General features: G+C 45.0%; 1 protein-coding gene across 1 annotated transcript in view; it reads right to left on the reverse strand.

Annotated features, from left to right (window-relative positions):
• Positions 1-19,469, reverse strand: part of ZFHX2 (zinc finger homeobox 2) — a 194,685-nt gene that overhangs the window by 133,160 nt on the left and 42,056 nt on the right. Inside the window, exons 5-7 of the mRNA XM_069242071.1 lie at positions 19,397-19,455; positions 7,723-7,786; positions 4,567-5,075 (exon numbers count right to left, since the gene is read on the reverse strand). Coding sequence (XP_069098172.1) covers positions 4,567-5,075; positions 7,723-7,786; positions 19,397-19,455 — 632 coding nt within the window. The remainder of the gene's footprint in view (positions 1-4,566; positions 5,076-7,722; positions 7,787-19,396; positions 19,456-19,469) is intronic.

The raw sequence follows: 19,469 nt of genomic DNA on the forward strand, positions 1-19,469 counted from the left end.
TTGTACAGCCAGGTGGAGAAGAAGCACAGGCTCCCTGCCCCTAACTGAGTGGCAAAAGCTGCCTGCTCAGACCAATCCCAGCACTTCTCTCATGCTGGGTAATAGCATTACCAGCATAAGAGCAGCACCTAGATTGGGTGGGGAGCCAGTGCAATGTATCCCACAAACTGCCGGAAGCAGAGGAGCAGCAAGATGGAGAGTGGTAGCAGCAGGTACGTACTTTATTTTTTATTATTCCCCCCCCCAGCGCTGCCCTGCCCTACCACTTTGAATTGCCAGCAGTTGCTACTGATGAGGGGAAGAGGCTAAGGAATTACCACAGACAGATTTGTGGATTGCTGCATTCCTGTAAGCACACAGGGGGGAGGGAGAGCCAGGTTCTTCATTACTTTTCAAAGGGTGCTCTTTGATTCAGAGAGAGGCCATCTGAAGGGGTATGGGCACAACTTAAGAAGGAGATGGGTCTGATAACAGAATCATAAAGAGCAGGGCTGAGTCCCTGGGTAACCTTTTGATATACATCAATGTGACTGACATTTAGGTGTGAACCTCTAGTCACTCCCATGGCCTGTGTTGTAGGGCTAATAGATTTGGAGAAACTCCTGCGGTGGCAGACTGCTTGGTGGAAGAAAGGCAAAGCAGAGGAGAGGGCCTTTCAAAAAGAAGTGGATCCTCCAACATAAACTTGAAAGACTCAGACTCTAAATCACATTTGGTGCCTGGAAATGGACTACACAAAGGGGAGCTTGAGGCCCCCAAAATGGTCAACAGTCAAGCAGCCTGTCACGCTGTGTGAGGAGAAGCTCTGCCAAGACTCCTCCTTGTGACCAGGCCTGTGGCTAAAGCCTGCCAGGCTACCACCTGGCTGAGGGGACATCAATCAAGGACTTCATGACAAGCTGCACCTAGAGCACCAGCGCCTGCCTGCTTGCCCAGTCCAGTGCGCCTTGTGAGGAAGAGGAGAGTGCTGGAGGAAGTGAGGTCCAGTGGGAGATACAGGTGATGAGATCCCTGTAGCGAGGGGTGAGAAGATGGCTGCTGCACCGATCGGGTCCTTGCCCATGTGCAGGTAAAAGTTTGCGAACCCCGTATGCCAGAGAAAGGTTGGACTGAATGTTGCTCCACCGATCGGGTCATCGCTGGAGTGCAGGTTGTAAGTTGGTGACTCCATATACCAGGTGGGCCAGCCGTGAAGGGTGCTGCCGTACAAAAATGGGCCATAGCCCTATGCGGAGCCAAGTCGGCGACCCCGTATGCCAGGTAGGGCCGCCGTGAATGTTGCTTTGGTGCCGATTGGGACACAACCCATGTGCGGAGCCAAGTCGGTGACCCCATATGCCGGGTGTAAATGTAAATGTAAATTAGCATTTGTATAGCGCACTACTCACCCGTTAGGGTCTCAAGGCGCTGTACTCATACCGCTATGGAACCCCTCCTGGCTTTTCCCTGTGAGGCGCCCACTCCTGAGCACCCCCAGGGTGAAGCCAGGCATCCAAGCGCTGTTGGGGCCGTTGTGGAGATTAAGCAAGCTATTGCCCAGAGTTGCAGAGTGGGACCCATGAATTAGATTAGGCACCGAGGCGAGAATTATCTGGTCAAGGGGAATTGAGCCCAAGACCTGCCGAAGCGGGACTTGAACCCTGGTCTTGAGCCAGATCTCTGCTTCAGGGTCTGCCGCTCTAACCATTAAGCCACACTTCTCCACTGCTGTTGGGGCTGCTGTGAAGATTGCTGCTATGGCGATTGGGCCATAGTCTATGTACAGAGGAGGAATGGTAACCCTGTATGCTGGAATGGGGAGGGAGAACAGGGTCAAGGCAAAGAGTGTTGTCTGGGCGATACCAACAGAGGAGGAAAGGGGCTGCAGTGGTGACCCAAGTGGGCCTAAGCTGCGACTGAGGACCAGCACCAGGAGCGTCACCCCCTGCCCCACTTCACTACACCTATGGTGAAGATCCCAATTAACGTAACAGCATCAGAAGACCATTAAGAACCCCCCAGCCACTGCTATGGCAGGACCGTGTGGGAGGAACTCTAGGACACCTGACCACAGCCCTCCCGGGCTGCATGTGAAAGACTTATCAGAGCCAGCTACTGCAGCTTCAGACTACAAGTGGGGCTTAACCTGAAAGTCACCAAACGTGAATGCTGGCAACAGTGAATGAAGAATAACCACTACCACTAAAGAGAAGGGAGTAGGACTAAAGGACCCACCTACGTTATGTGGATTTGTAGAGCACAGGTTATCATCTGCAGGCGCTGAGTAGGGCAAGTTTGAGGGGGGAGGAGGAGATCATGCCTGTTTCGACTGTAAGAGCTGTGTCTTGAGGTTCCTTCGGAAGTCCATGAGGGTGGGGGAGATTCTGAGGTGTTGCGGAAGGACATTCCAGGTCTTGGCTGAGAGGTATTAGAAGGAGCATCCCCCGATTCTGGTCTTCTTGATACGAGGGAGGTGTGCTCTTGCCTGGGATGCAGATCGAAGGTGTCTAGAGGGTTGGCAGAAGTTGAGGCAGTGGTTGAGGTACGCTGGACCAATTTTGTGGAGAGCTTTGTAGGCATGGGTGAGCAGCTTGAACTTACATCTTTTCTGGACAGAGAGCCAGTGGAGATTGTTGAGGTGTGATGAGATGTGTTTATTTCACAGGATGTTCGTGATGCATCTGGTGGGTGCAATCAGATTTTACACTCACACAGGCACCACTGCAATAATCCACTTTCGATCAGATGAATGTCATGACCACAGCATACTGACCATCTTTAGAAAGAAATGGGAGGATTGGGTATATTTTAATTATAAAGAAGGTACAATACAATCAAAGAACAGAATCATCTTGGCTATCAATTTGGAGAAAGGAATTGATTTTTATCTACTCTTCATTGGTTGAAATAGCTTTGAAAAAGGTCCAAAACCTGGGGGCCAGGAAGATGGATACCAAAGGCTGTGGTTCCTTTAAATTTCCAGTATCAAACAAGCATTGGCAATGCCAATGTCTGGCTTTAAATACATGTTGTATGGTAATATGAAACATTACAAGTCAATAGCATCAGAATAGATATGGATTTCTATTGAATCAAAGAACTGTAGTCTAATATTGGTGCAGGTTAAAAGGTAAGATGACAGCAGCACTGTCAAGCCACACCTAAAATCCATGTAGGTTAATGACTGCTCTCCTCACCCATCTGTGCTGCTGACAGAAACAACATATATTATCTATTTATCTAACGTATCTATTTAATAGCATTCCAGTGTCATGTGGGTGCCCCTGAAAGTTCAAGCTTGATAAATAAATAGCTAGATAAATAAAATAATCACAGCTGGTGGAGGGCATGCACTTTTTTGTGGAAACACACAAAATCTGCCCAATCAAAACATATACTCTTGGCTCCCAACATGCGAGCATAATTGTCTGCCTACACTTTGATAGTACATCTGTTAGTCATGCTTGTGGTAGCTGTACTCCTGTTAGCTGTCATGCTTCTTTTCTATGGTCTAGAATGATAGCACTCATAACATCATCTTTTACCACAGGCAGACTACCGGCAATTCTACCACCGGGCAGGATACCTCAAAAGAGTACTAGCACCATCGCTAACATCATGAGTACAATCACTAGCAATTCAAGAATTAGTACTATATCATCACTGCTACAACCACCGCCAGCAGTGTTACCTCTACCACCAAAAACACTAAATGCCAATACTGTTATCACCACTACCAGCAATATCACCACAAATTCAACACTACAAATACCAGAAGTATCACCACCAGCATTTCATCAATAAGATTACCAGTACTGCTGACACTGATAGGTGCTGTATCTCCACAACTACCAGGCGAGGCTGCAAGGATGTTTTCCACCTAGGTAAAATTGCTCTACCCTCCTTCCCTCCCCTACCAAAAAAAAAAAAGAAAAAAAATCAACACTTGAGCTAGTGGTGCACCCCCTTGCTTTATGACCAGCCCCGGCAGTGCAATGTTCAACACAAACAGTAATACCAATACCAGCAGCTGCAATACGTTCACTGCCAGCAACTGTGCAATTGTTCAACTTACAGTAATACCACCTCTGCCATTATCAACAAACATCACCAGTCCTAGCAATACAGTGCGTACTGAGGAGGGTGATCCAACGCTGGGTGGAAGAGAAATGTTTTGAGAACTGCTTACGTTTCTAGATGTGGCCTTATTACTGGCTGGATCTTCTAGTTAGCTCCTAAAGCTACCCTATAAGGATTGATTTGGCCATGGTGGCTCTTGACGCTCATTATATGGTGTTTTTACGGCGCGAACCTAGCCGAAAGGCGGTCAGTTTTGGGGTTGCTCGGGTCCTCCTGCTGACCGGCGCAGGCTCTCTCCCGCGGAGCGCTCTTTGTTCCACGGGCCGGGCTGCTCTGACAAGGTCGGGTGTCTACGGCCTACGACCGATCCGGCGACCCTGGCCGCAGCGTCAGCGCACCGCCGCCACGCCTCGCCGCGAGCCTGCGCGTCATGGGAGGTGGGGCCAGACCGCAGAAGAAAGCAATTAACGGCAAACTTAAAATAAAGTTCGCGGCGCGGCCCCTTACCCTTCGGACCCGCGGGAGGATCATGGCTACAGCTGCGACCGCGACATTTCCACTGACAGCCGGGGCGGGGAAGGAGGGGTGGGAGCCAGGCGGCGGAGCTGGGCTTCGGCCTGGCCCTTCCACGCCACTTCCCTGGGCCGGGCTCAGCGCTCGGCCGTGAACGCGACGGGGAGCCGGCGCCGGGTGTGCGGTCGCTGCTGCTCTTTTCGGCTGTTTTGCGTCTTTCCGCTCCTCTCCCACTGCAGAAGCGGCCTCGTTGAAGTTTGTAAACAAAACCCAGAGCTCCCCCAGCGGCCTAAGCTTGCCCGGTCTTACACCAAACACTCGAAAAGAGAGGTGGGGAAAGAGAGGAGGGAGGGTAGGAGGAGGGGACAGGGGAGAGGAGGAGAGATGAGAGCGGAAGATGAAAGGGAGCGCATGGGAGATGATTAGTGAAAGGAGGAGGGGGTATAGAAAAGGGAAGAATAGAAAGAAAAGCGAGACGAGTTTGTGCGAGGAAAAAAGATCCTCTTTTATCGACAATACCGTAGTTAAGTGTTTTTTAAACTTTCTAATGCTGCCTCCCCCATAGGGAAAAAAATCATTATGGCCCACCCTCAGAATTTTTCATAATTATCCCATTAAGTTTGCAATGTTTAAATATGTCTCGGCACAGGGACGGCTCCTCCGTAGGGGCAGAGAAGAGTTTCCCCCCCCCCCCCCCCCCCCCAACCTGCTGCTGCAAACCTTTTCCCAAGGAATGATCATAAATTGTGTTTATGATTGTTTATTTTATTTTTTTAGGGGAAAGGGGGCAGGGCTACGGAGGTGAAGTGCACGAGGGGGAGAGGGAGCGGCGGAGAGTGCTCAGCACTCCCACTCAGAGTGCATGTGTAGTTGGCCAGCTGTCTCAGTCTGGCCAAACACACATGCGCACAGAGTTCTATCCAGCCGAGAGAGCATGCACAGGCTCCCAGTCTGCCTGGGAGCGCCCAGCCAGGGTGCTCCCAGCCAATCAGGACGCTGCTCTGAACAGCGTCAGCATTGGCGCAGGGCAGGGTGCGATCCTGTGCCTGCAGCACCAGGGGGACTGGAGGAGGCAGAGGAGCGGCTCGGGAGTGAAGGATAAGTGCGTAAAAAAAACTGTATTTAATTCTAACCCCCCCCCCCGCTCGCACGCTGCCCCACCCCTTTCAGTCAGCACGAGCCGCAACTGTCTAAACATATTTAACATTGCAAATAAGTTTTTTGTTACCTTTTTAAAAATGCAATAAATGTTTTTCTGCTTAAAACAGAGCACAGTTATCTGCATAATGCTTCTTTTGGCCAGAGTCCGGAGTACTGTAGGAAAATTAGGAGTCCTAGTTTTACAGGTGCACTCAAGTGTAAAAATTAAGCATGCAGAATTTCCAACAAGGCCATGTTATAAGTGCCCAGGGGCACAATAGGCATGTGCCTCCTCTTTCTGCACCCCTGACCTATTTGGTATTACTAGATGGGCTGCAGAAGCTTGCAATGCAGATTGCTCTAGCACAATCGTAAGAGGGCAGTTCTAGCACAATCGTAAGGGAACAGTTCCATCAATTGCAAGTGGGGTGGCCCTATGCAAAGGAAACCCTTTGCTTCTGCACCAGGATAACAGGATAGAAAGAATTAGTATAATTACCTTGATTATCTATGTACTTTTTCTTTTTAAATGTAAAAGCACTGGGTGGACATTGAATTATCGTTTCTGTGAGCGTTAAATGCTAAAAGGACATAACTGATGCTTAATGTTGGGCCTAGTAATAAGAGGTTGCAAATGACAATTGGATCCGACACCACCACCATCACCACTGACCCAGTTGCCACACTGTCACAATGCATTTATTTGCATATCTCAGTTGAGCTTAGGCTTTCAACTACTGTTGTGAAACAACAAACATGAACATGAAACTTCATGAAACAGGGGAGGTGGGGAGATGCAAACAACCCAGAATCTGGACTAGAAACACTAAGGAGATCAATCAATATAACTTGGAAATGTATATAACAAACCCCCAACTATTGAGTGTCAAGTCACTTGGATTCACACTGAGCATCAAACTCACTCGCAAGGAACACACTGCCCAAAAAAAGGTCTAGCAAAAGCTCTCTCTTCTAAAGAAAGTGAAATGGTTTCTTTCAGAAAGTGACTTAAGAACTGTTGCTCAAGGCCTCATACTCTTGAATCTGGATGGTGGAAACACCCTGCTGGTCTATACACTCCCAAGACCCCGTATTGACATCCCTTATCAGCCTCCTGCACATCGCAGGACTTCTCATCTAGATCCCAAATAAATATAATCACATAATTACCATCCTGATAGAAAACAACTCTAGCTCCACTTGCTGCTTTACATCATCTTTAAAACAAAGTTGTTATCATTTACAAAGCTATCACGGCCAGCACCTCCACTTATTTTGCAGACAAGCTCACCATCTCTGGTGGTTCTTGGCACCCCAGCAGCCAGGTCACCATCAGATTGCAAACTAGGAAGTGTAAAAAAAAAAGGCAGCACGCCTTTTCCATTTATGCACCCAAGACCTGTAGCAACATCTTCGTATCCATCAAGGCGGTCCCAATTCTGTTGAAATTTATAAAAAAGTTGAAGGGCTGCCTCTTTAAAGAACACTACATCGTAATGCATTAACTCTCCACAACTAAGCTTCCTCTCCAATTACTCGTTGACTTTATGCTGGTCTTTGACCACAAACAGCACTCCGCTGTCTTTTGGCTAGGTTTGTGCTTTAGAAATACAACATACATGCATACAGACTCACTAACTCTGTGAAACAGCAGGACTTTAATACTGCTGCTAACCATTTGAACAAACTTTAATAGAAGAAAACTCATAAGTTTGCTTGAATGCAAAGTAGTGACAGTGCTAGAATGCAGGTAACATAATTAGTGCTAGAACGTAATGACCACTGGAGGGAGTGGAGTTAAAATGTTATGATTAAAAAGTTAGTTTTGCAGTTAAAGGCAGGAAATGGACAGGAAAGCAGCATACATGTAAATCCTGTAATGCTTGCAGTTGCTGTGTAAATTTGTTAATTCAAGAAAATTTCCAGTGTGACTGCTTGTATGTTATTCAACAAGAGAAGTCTACTGCAAATGGGATAAAAGCGAAAAGTGGCCCAAACGCATACATTTACGAGAGTCGCCAAGCAGTGTCGACCAGAGGCTTTTGTAAACACTTACCATCTGCTTCTTGCTCAACTGGTAAGAGGACACCAGAGCAAATATTTAATTCATTAACCATTTGTTTTTAAGTTTTAAAACAAGTTGGAAGAAGGAGGAAGTGAAGTAGCAACTTGCAGACTAAACATGGACAAATAAATACATTTGCTAGAGGAGAATATTTGACTACTATATAAATGATGGAAAGCCATTACCATTGATCTAACAGATCAACAAACAACTGCACCAAGATGGGAAAAAGGAAAAGAAGGCTTTAAGATTTCTTGAAAGCAACACTTAAAGGATGTACAGACGAGTAAGCAAAATATTTGTCGTTTAACTTGGTATTTGATGAGAATTTAATTGCAACATTATCTCAACAAAATAGGAAAATAGAAATGTTCAAATAAAAGATCTGATCCGCAGAGAAAGTTTGATTTTGAGAGGTTCAACTATAAAATTGCTTGTCAAGAGGTATATAAACTGATCGATGAATACGTAACAAGACTAACAAAGCTAGTAACGTTCTGAGAGTGTGCACAATTCAACAATGGAGGGATAATAAATTCAACAATAATCCAAGGATGCAACTCAGTTGAATTGAGAAAACATATGGTTTGCAAACAATTTTTAAAGTGGCCTGAACAGATGCACAAGCAAAAAAGTGAATTCTGCAAGTATTGAACAAGGAAGGATGAGAACAATGGAGCAAGTGCAACAAATGTATTAAAAAAAGATAATCGAATCAAAAATAAGAGTTTCAGCAAAAAGGAAATAGGCTAGGTTATAGGTGTGGAAATGCAAGTTCTGCATTTAAACACTTGCTCAGCAATAAGACAACACTGAACAGAGTATCAGAAGTTGAATCACTTTTGGAGTGTATGCAGGACAAAATGTGACACTGGGGAAAAAGGAAGATAAAAAACGTTGGAGGAAACCAGTAAAGGGAAACACTGACGATGTGAAACAAATGGAAGGTCTAGTGCAGGACACTGAGGCATCAGAGCGCCAATACACAATGAGATGCAAGAGGAAATTAGCACTACATAGGTTTACTTGGTACAAAGGCAGCTCATTAAAAAAACCAGTATCTGTTCATTTCATAGTTAGATCAAATCAAATCAAATCATTAACATTTATAAAGCGCGCTACTCACCCGTGCGGGTCTCAAGGCGCTAGGGGGGAAAGGGGGGGGTTATCGCTGCTCGAACAGCCAAGTCTTTAGGAGTCTCCGGAAAGCGGAGTGGTCCTGGGTGGTCCTGAGGCTGGTGGGGAGGGAGTTCCAGGTCTTGGCCGCCAGGAAGGAGAAAGATCTCCCACCCGCCGTGGAGCGGCGGGTGCGAGGGACGGCAGCAAGTGCGAGGCCAGCGGAGCGGAGGGGGCGGGTGGGGACGTAGAAGCTGAGGCGTCTGTTGAGGTATTCCGGTCCCTTGTTGTGGAGGGCTTTGTGTGCGTGGGTGAGAAGACGGAAGGTGATCCTTTTGCTGACTGGGAGCCAATGGTTTCTTTTGTTCTCGATAGTGATACGTCACTCCCGAAAACAGCAACTGAGAGCGGGGCATCCTGGGCCCCATCTAAATAACCGGATCAGTAGACTTAATGGAGCCACAATGTTTTCATCAGTTGGACAATGATGAGCAGTCAAGGTACATAAATCTCTTTTCTACACATCTTGTTCTGTGTCATTATAAAATAATGAATTTTGGTGTATGCTCAGCGACTGAGCTATTTCAAGAAATTATAAAAATATATATATATATAATTAGGCCAGTGAGTGAGTTAATGAATTATGGTGATATCTTGATTTACGGTAAATCTCAAGAAGAGCATGATTAAGCTTTAGAAGATGTATGTCAATGTTTAACAGCAGCTGGTCGCACACCAAATGCTGAAAAGTGTGAAAGTAACAAGTCTGAGCTGGTTTTCTAAGGACACGTTTTCAAAAGGAGAAATTAAACTTGACCCAGTAAAAGTGTTGCCTCTGAATCTGCCAGTAGTCCAACAACTGTAGCAGAGATGTTTTTTTTCTTTTTTGAATGGCTAGCTATTGCTATAGGTGTATTAGAGATTATTTTACCATTGGTGTTCCACCAAGGGATTTAATCAGAAAAGAGTAAGCTTTTAAGCTATTTCACTGCAGCATAAACCAGGCAATGCGACTTCTCGGCACGGGATATCTCAAAGGACCCTGACCTATAAAGAACAGTGGTACTATAAGCCTGAGGAGAGTCTAGCTGTGGTGTGAGCTTCCAAACATTATCATAATTTTTCATATGGAAAACAATTTATGGTAATACTGCATCACCAAACACTGACAACTATTTTTTGGACTCCCAAAGATGCCCCCTCGTACTGAAAGGGAATGAGGTTGAGTGACTACAACTTGAAAATTGTTCATAGGCTGGGAAAAAAATAACCCTGTGGATGGTTTGTCGAGAAATCCAACTGTAAATAAAATGACTCAAGAATCAATTGCTGAGGAATATATACATTTTATGGTGGGGTTTGTTTCACAGTAAGGTGAGAAATGGCAGAGGCAATTTCAGAACAAGAACTAATCGACACCTTAATTAAATATTTAACAATGCAAGGCGTAAAGAAGATAATATCTTCCAACAGATGGAGGTACATGCACAGTGCAAAGTAGTTCTGTTAGAAAATGAGGTCCTTGCATTTAGAAATGTGCAAACTGAGTTAACTGCTGCTTCATCTAGAATTCTGTTGAAATGCACTAGATTAGTTCCATATATTCTGCAGAAACCTTTGTTTGACACAGCACATGAAAGTCACAGGAGAATGTCGGCAACAAAGAACTTTCTATGTGAATATTTTTGATCCCCAATTGTAGTCAGCATCAGTACTACTCACTGTTTTGGATTATATTCTTTCAAGATGGGGATGCTAAATATGATGAAGACAGTGAATAGACCACCTTTCAATAGAAATACATTCAGGAAGTTTCTGAGCTACTTGGGAGTAATACATTAAAAGAAAACACCAGGTGGCCACAGCCAAAAGGTACTGTGGAAAGGTTGACTGCAACTGTTAATAAGATGTACAAACAGCAAAGTTACCTCAAAGACCTGTCTATCACCCTTTGTGTCAAGTTATAAGAGCTAATAATCCACAGGAAAGTGTACTTTGGAGTTATTGTTTGGGCGATCTTGTCACACTAGGTTGCCACACACTGTAGCAAAATCCCCAGATGAACAGAAAAAAAATTGTAAAAAGGGCTCAAGAGGACCGAAGAGTATAAAATATTATGCAGAAACAAATAAAAAGTTGCATGGGCAACGATATCAAGTTGTGGATTTGGTATTAGTGAAACAACAGCAAATAAAGTCAAAATGTAGATTCCATCCATCTCCTTTGAAAGTAACAAAACGTACGAGCATCGGCTACTACAGCACAAGATAGAAACAGAACGATAACTAGAAAGACGTTTTCTAGGCATTTGACTCCGTAGACTGGAACTTCCTATTCATGGTGCTGCAGAGGGCAGGACTGGGACCGAGGTTCTGCCAACTTACCCGAGCGTTGTATGCAGACCCCTCGGCCCGGGTACAAATTAACGGAACCCTATCATCACTCTTTGAAGTCAGAAGGGGAACAAGACAGGGTTGTCCGCTGTCCCCCCTCCTTTTTGCCCTAACTATAGAACCCCAGCCCAGATGTTTTGGACAGATCCGCAGTACTGTGGCTGGAAATGGAAACATGCTACAGAAGATAGAATAGCCCTATATGCAGACAACGTGTTAATTTATATGGGCCCCCAAGCACATCTGGCCCACACAGCCTCCAACTCCTTGAGAGCTTTGCAACGGCTTCAGGCCTGAAGATGAATCCTGCCAAATCGGTCCTGGTCCCTTTAGTAAATACCCGAGACTGCTTCGACTGGCAAGACACAATACCCCTCTGCAGACTGAGCTTTAAATATCTGGGTGTCTGGGTGACCCTCCTGCCAGAACTGACCTGGGCAAAGAACCTAGACTCGATGTTAACACGAGTCAAGACAGACCTACAAAAATGGCAGACACTACCACTGAACATAATGGGGCGGGCGGCCCTGTATAAAATGATGATCCTACCAAGACTATTATATGCCTTTCAGAACTTCCCCCTCCCCATCCTGCGTTCATGGTTTCGAACCCTAGAAACAGCGACAATACAATTTATTTGGGGCGGAACCAGACATTGTGTAGCCGCAAAGTACTGTAAGAGGGGAACATACGAGGGAGGCCTGGGGATGTCTTAACCATACTTATACTACCTGGCGACACAGATTCTAACAGTGCATGACTGGTTTAACGGAGGATGGTCAGACCCAGCATACCAAATGGAACTGAACACTCTAGGCTTCCCACGCATTCTAGATGCGCTATACAGGGCACCTCTTCCCCATTGTATGGGAGAGACAACTAGAGCTGCTCTCCTAGCGTGGCGAGCTGCGCTGAGACACACCCAATGGAACGCAATAATCACCCTGCAGACCCCGCTGTGGAGAGGGAAATGGATGAGGGCCACCGCTGCGCTAGAGGGATTTGTAGAGTGGGACATATTGGGGATCTCATTAGTGGGAGACTTATAGAAGGGGGAAACGCTAAAATCCTTTCAGGAACTACAAACAGAGTTCCATCTATCCCTAAACACAATTTTTTAGATATCTTCAACTCAGACATGCCATAGGAACAAAACTCCCCAAGAATCCGCTACTGGAATTTAGCCCGCTTGAGGCCAAAACACTAATGGGAAACATGGGAGGGAAAGGGGTTTCACAACTTTATAGAATGCTGATTAACAATACGCCCGGGGATGCGAACTCGATGAGGACTGGGTGGGAGACTTGGACCGGGGCTTTGGAAGACTCGGAATGGGTAGTAGCACTAGAAGCCCCCAAAACACTAGCCATATCGGCAAAACTACGCACCGTACAATTTTACTACCTACATAAAGCATATTTGGCGCCTAATAGGCTTTCACAAGCCGGACTATGGCCGAACAGTCGCTGCCCCCGTTGCGACATAGAACGCTCACTTCTTCCATATGGTCTGGTCTTGTCAGATTCTACAGATCTACTGGGGAAAGGTACTAAATGAGACAATAGGGACAGAACTCCAACTCTCCGCCACCATGGTGCTACTGGGGATCATGGAGGGGGGGCTGAGATCACGGACCAACCGAGCCTTCATAGGGACGGCCCTGTTGGTGGCCGAAAGCGACATAGCCGCGGCATGGACCTCGTCTGCCGGCCCATCCATGCAGAAACAGAGAAAGGGAGTAGACTGGTGCGCAGCCCAAGAAAAACAAATATATGAATCGAGAGGATGCCCCCGGAAATATGAAAAGATATGGGGCCCTTGGCTCGGAACACTGTCATAGACTAGACCGGAATGTCTCCCTCCCCACCGAGCGAGAGCAGAATAATACACACGCCCTCCCCCGAGAGGGAAGGGGAAGTCCATATACATAACAAATGCATAACACTGAAAAGTCTGGTTGTACCTATGCTAAGAGGTTGTTGCCATAATTCTTTGAAAACAATAAAATCTGTTTATAAAAAAAAAAAGAAGAAAGACGTTTTTTAACATTGTAAAGTTTTTCAACCGGAAGACAAGATAATGACTGAGTCAGGATACATACAGAATGAAACAGCGTCTGGTGGTAGAGGTAAGGTTACAAGATGTCTCACTCCGAAAATTAACCAGGGTTTTTAAGAAGCCACGATGACAGAATATTGTAAATTGGTTATTTTGTTTATTATAGTTGTTTTTTTGTATAAAAAAAAAAAACTGAAGGGGGAATGTAGTGAAAGTGCTAGAACGTGGGAGTTGGTGCTAGAATGTAGTGACACAGATTGTGCTGTTGGAGTGAGAATGTTATGATTCGTTTTTCAGTTAAAGGAAGGAGCTAGAAACGAAGACAGTATATCTGTAATGCCTGCAGTTATCTTGTAAATAAATTAATTCAAGAAGATTTCCTGCGTGATCTACGTGTATGTCACTCAACAAGAAAAGGCTCCTGTACCCATAGCAACAAAAACCCTTCAGGAACAATCTCAAACTCCTCCGTGGTATTGTATGATTTTACAAAAAGCATGTCTGAGGTTGAAGCCCAGTCTGGCACAGCTCAGACCTAATCAGCCAAAAACAGACCCAGAAAACTTTTTGAAATCGGCAAAGTAGCATTTAAATCCAGGACCAGTGAAGGAACATTAGAGCTAGAAAAGAAATGTCAATGATTTGCTTGTTTACTTGGATATAAAGATCAAAATAAAGAAGCCCTTCCGTGGCAAACTGCCAATGATTGTACCATTATTGCCAGGGTAACCGCCAGCCTCTGATTCGGTTTTGGAAATATCTAGCCCAAAAAAGTATCTAACATTTTCTGCAAAACAACCCATTTTAGTTACGTCCGAGAATTGCTACCTGCCAATATGGTGAAAAAGATGTGCAACATCCTAATGCCACGCCAGTGAAACATTATAAACCTTTCCCCATAATAAGGCGTTCTACCTGATTGCTTAAAAATATGGCAAGCATTTCCTCAATTAAAAAAGAAAAAAACAACTGATGATATAGTAGACCTTAACTACTGTCCAGTCCCTGGGCTCCCATTTATGGCCAAAATCCTAGATAATTGAGCCAACCTGAAACTAAAGCAATTTGTCAGGGACAACAAAGTGCTGGATGAGTTGCAATTGGGGTTTACAGAAGTATAAAGCACAGAAACCGCCATACTGCAAATATCAAATGATGTTCTTAGAATCATGGACAGCAGAGACTCTTGCTTGCTCATTCTACTTGACCTCAAGCCAGCTTTTTAATACTGTTAAACATAATAACCTTTTTTGCACTATATAATACTGCTTGTGATTTGAAAGGAAAGTCCTTCAGTGGCTTAAATCAAAACTCGCGAACCGCTCCTAGGGAATAAAAATGGGACTGGTACTGTTGAAATCTTGCAAGGAGTCCTTTAAGGCTCCGTCCTAGCTTCTCCCATGTTCAAGCTCTACCTGGAACAATTGGTTAATCTCTTAAATAACTCAGACATATTCTATCATCAATTTGGTGCCAGCCAGCTTTACTTGAATGTTTCTTCCGCTGATGACATCTCCTGATTGGCCTTGGCTCTTGACATTATACAATCCTGAATCACAGCTCACCACCTAAAGCTCATCCTCCGAAAATAGTTTCTTCTCTTCTCACTAAATGCATTATCCACGCCACTAAAAAAGAGGGGTCATGTTTCGCAAACATTTTATGCTGCTGTACTATCGCTGAATACTCCAAATTCTTTAGGCTTTACACTAGACAAAATATGACATTTCCTTAGCAATATCAATTCAGCAACAAGAATCGCAAACTAACAACTGAAGCTCATCTGGGTGATCAAAACCTTCCTACCCACCCAAGAACAGAATAACAGTGATACAAGCCATAGTTGTATCCAGACTGAATTATGATAATGCCAGCTTAGCTGGAATTCCAAAAACTCAACTAACGCCTCACAAAGCCATCTTGTCTCAGGGCCTGCCAATTATGAACACATCCCTTCAACCATGTCTTCCTTAGGCTGGTTTTGTATTGAAGAGAGATCCACATTTAAAGCTCACTGCCTAGTTCACAGAAGCATTGACTCTGATGAACTGCACACCAAAATGTACCTCTGTGGTAACTCTTGTCAACTTCATAGTACTGACTTGCTACTACAGAAATCTTAGCATTCAGAAAAAAATAGAACCTTAAGTCAGTCCTCTTCCGGATGTGTTCCCAGAACCTAGATTTTGATGGGCCCGACATTCGGTTGTTAACTTCTTTAGCAATGTCTAAAAAGAAAAAAGTTCTCTCTCAGCTCCACCCTTGCCCTCTCTGGTTGAATGCTCCAAAACACGGGATCAATATTGGGAGCAATGAGAAGACTATCGCCTAGGCTTCATGTGCCAGCACAGAGACTTGTCTTTTGATTAATCTTGCTGAAAACATGGATAAGAGATCTGGTTTGGGACAGGGACTTGGAGCCGAGTGGGTCTGAGGCTTGGAGCATGACAGACTATGTTTCTTGTGTTCTGCAGCTTATAGATTTCCTTCCCAGTCCCTGGTGACCTTTGAATGCATTAGGGAGCACTTGTTGCATGACTGAATCTTGTCTGGACCGGACAAACCAACGGCAGACATCGAGCAGACCCTTACTGGACCTAACGCAGAGTTGACGTGCGTGGTACGGGGCCAACAAGTCTCTGAGTCCATGAATCCAAAAACAAAAAATAAAGGTCAACTGTGAGCATTTTCTTTGGGGTGCAAGTTATGGTTTGCATGGCTGATGAGTGTTATGGTTAGACGTGGTAATCAAAACCTTTGAATTTCTGTTTTAGTTTGTAACTATAAGTGAATTTTAAATGTGTTTTAAGTTAATTCTGAGTGTGCATATATATATATATATATAAAATATTTAATTATATTTTAACCTACTGGTGACAGCCAGGAGGTAGTTATAGTTAGGACCAACTTTTCCCACAGACAAAGCGTTTTTTGTTTTGCTAATACCTTTGGCGTCAGTTAGTTCAGCTGCTGCCTGGATAGTTTTGGGTTGATTCGGTAAGCGGGGCCAAGAAGGGGGAGTTGTCCCAAAATGCATTTAACCCATGCAATATGGACGGGTATTTTGCAGTTTTTAGATAAGACTACAACCTGAATCACTGAGTGGAATTACACCAAATTCGCAGAAAGCTAGATCTTTGTCTAGAAAGAGCTCTTTTTGTAATGTGGTGTAAATCTGTTCAGTAGTTTCAGGGTTCTTAAAGGAAATAAATATAGATATCTAGGGACGCGGATCCTTTGCAGCTTTACACGTGGGTGATTTGCGGCTCCCCGCGGGGGATCCGTGGATCTGGGTGAAAAGCAAGACCCCAATTGGCTGGCCGCAACCTTAACCCCTTGGGTGCCTTGGATGAGCTGGTCTCGCCCTCGGCCACGGTCGCCGAGGACGAGACCAGCTCGTCCTGCACCCAGCTCATGAGGGGAGCACTAGCGCTCCCCTATGAGCCTCCCACCCACCCCCCCCAGGGCAGGGATGGAAGGGGAATCACTTCCCCTTCCACCCCTGACCGCCCCACCCCACCCAGTGACGTCTGATGTGTCAGCGTGCGATTCATCAGAGGTCACCTCCCATCGCGCTGGAAGCATGCTTCCAGCAAGATGCAGAAGAGAAATGCTAAGCATTTCTCTTCTGACCGGGAGGTGGGGACAGGCAGAGGCATGAAAGGAAAGGCCTTTCCTTTCCTTTCATGTTTCTGTAAGCATTTCTGCAGCCCGATCGCAATGTGATCGGACTGCAGAAATGCCCACTAGGCACCAGGGATTTTTGTTATTTTTTTGTTCATGTGTTTAGACATAAGGGGAGCGGCCCCTTGGGCAAGGGCTGCTCCCAGGGAGGCAAATCATTATTAGGCCTTTTCTGCTTGGAATGGTGACGGCTGCACTTTTTGGACGCTTCCATGTAGAAAAATCTACGAGACCTAGACACATCTGAAAACTAAACATCTGGGTGAGTCCAGGGTGGTGTGCTTCACATGCACCATTTTCTTACCAGCAATGTCCTGCAAAACTCCAACTTTGCTGGAAATCACACAACTGCCCTTTTGGACCCGCTTTGGTTCCCCCTCATTTTCAACATGTTTTTGGCTCTTCCCTGTCACAGGCACTTGGCCCACCCACACATGAGGTATCATTTTTACCAGGGGGACGTTGCATGGTAGAAATTTGTGCCGGTGCAGTGATCCCACACTCAAATGTGGGGAACATGTTTGCTTTTTAGCTAAATTTGAGGTTTGCTTAGGATTCTGGGTAAGAAAACACTGGGTGATCCACACAAGTCCTACCTCCCTGGACTCCCTCAGGTGTCTAGTTTTCAGAAATGTTTTGGTTTGGCAGGTTTCCCTATATGGCTGCTGAGCCTAGGACCAAAAACGCAGGTGTTTCTTCCCCCCCCCACCCCCAAACAGGTAGTTTTGTATTTGATAATTTTGATGTGTCCACATTGTGTTTTGGGGCATTTCCTGTCGCAAGCACTAGGCTTACCCACACAAGTGAGGTACCATTTTTATTGGGAGACTTGGGGAAATGCTGGGTTGGAAGGAACTTTGTGTCTCCTTTCAGATTCCAGAACTTTAGATCAACGAAACGTGAGGAAAAAGTGTTTTTGTTTTTTTGCCAAATTTTGTGGTCTGCAAAGGATTCTGGGTAACAGAACCTTGTGAGAGCCCCAAATGTAACCCAATCTTAGATTCTCCTAGGTGTCTAGTTTTAAAAAATGCACAGATTTGGTAGCTTTCCCGAGGTGCCGGCTGAGCTAGAGATCAAAATCCACAGCTAGCCACTTTCCCAAAAACACGTCAGTTTTCAATGTAAAAATTTGATTTGTCCATATTGCGTTTCCTGTCGCAGGCAATAGGCCTACCCACGCAAGTGAGGTACCATTTTTATTCGGGAGACTTGGGGGAAGAACACAGAATAGCAGAACAAGTGTTATTGCCCCTTGTCTTTCTCTACATTTTTTCCTTCCAAATGTAAGACTGTGTGTAAAAAAGACATCTATTCAAGAAATGCCCTGTAATTCACATGCTAGTATGGGAACTCCAGAATTCAGAGATGTGCAAATAGCCACTGCTTCTCAACACCTTATCTTGTGCCCATTTTGGAAATACAAAGGTTTCCTTGACACCTATTTTTAACTCTCTTAATTTCACTAAATGAATTGCTGTATACAATGAAAACCCATTGCAAGCCCTTTTTCCCCATTTAAAAAATCCTCCAGGGGAATCCACAAACTCTGGGTATCTCTAGAATCCCTAGGATGTTGGAAAAAAAGGACTGAAATTTGGCGTAGGTAGCTTATGTGGACAAAATGTTATTGGGGCCTTAGCGCGAACTGCCCCAAATAGCTAAAAAAACAAGGCCTGGCACCTGAGGGGGAAAAGGCCTGGCAGCGAAGGGGTTAAAGGAAAGTTGGGGCCGCCATTTTGTTTCTCGGCTGGGCCCCATGGAGACAGCAAATAAAAACACATAAGGGGCCAGGTGAGAGGTATCCTGACCCACAGGACACATGAGGGGGACACATGAGGGGTCTCTGAAGGACCCCCTGATGGGCAAAATATTGGCCAACCTTTTTTGAGCCGATTTGCGGAAGTACTGTGGTGCACAGCACAACCCACAGTGTAAATCTGCAATCCAATCTGGAATATAGTGTTTCCGTGGCCGATAACAGTATATGGTAATCAAAATATACCCAATGTTTTAAGACCCTACTCTGTAATGAGTATTTCCTTGCTTTATTACATGCAGATTCTATCATTTTAATCCCCATGTTTTGAGCCCCATGCTTTTTCTTCGGATACATTCAAGTCCATATGGTAAGTGAATTCATCTCAATATTCTATGTGCAAAGACATCACATTTGTCTTGTACAGTCACTGCATTGACACTATATTCCCTTTGTTGTATGGCATTTCTCTGTGTACTTGCGTACTGATAAACAACTTCTCATTGATTAATCACCTATACTAATACCAACAATGCCCATCTTTTGTCCATATGTTCTCCTCTCCTTGACATGAAACAGTAAGGTTCTCATCACATGATAGTAAAATCTTACCGTGGTATGACCAGAGGTGGGTTCCACAATACCACTTCTATTTTTGTCATCCTCAGAACCTGAAACAAGCCCA

Source organism: Pleurodeles waltl, chromosome 6 (assembly GCF_031143425.1).
Source record: "Pleurodeles waltl isolate 20211129_DDA chromosome 6, aPleWal1.hap1.20221129, whole genome shotgun sequence".
NCBI classification, from domain to species: Eukaryota; Metazoa; Chordata; class Amphibia; order Caudata; family Salamandridae; genus Pleurodeles; species Pleurodeles waltl.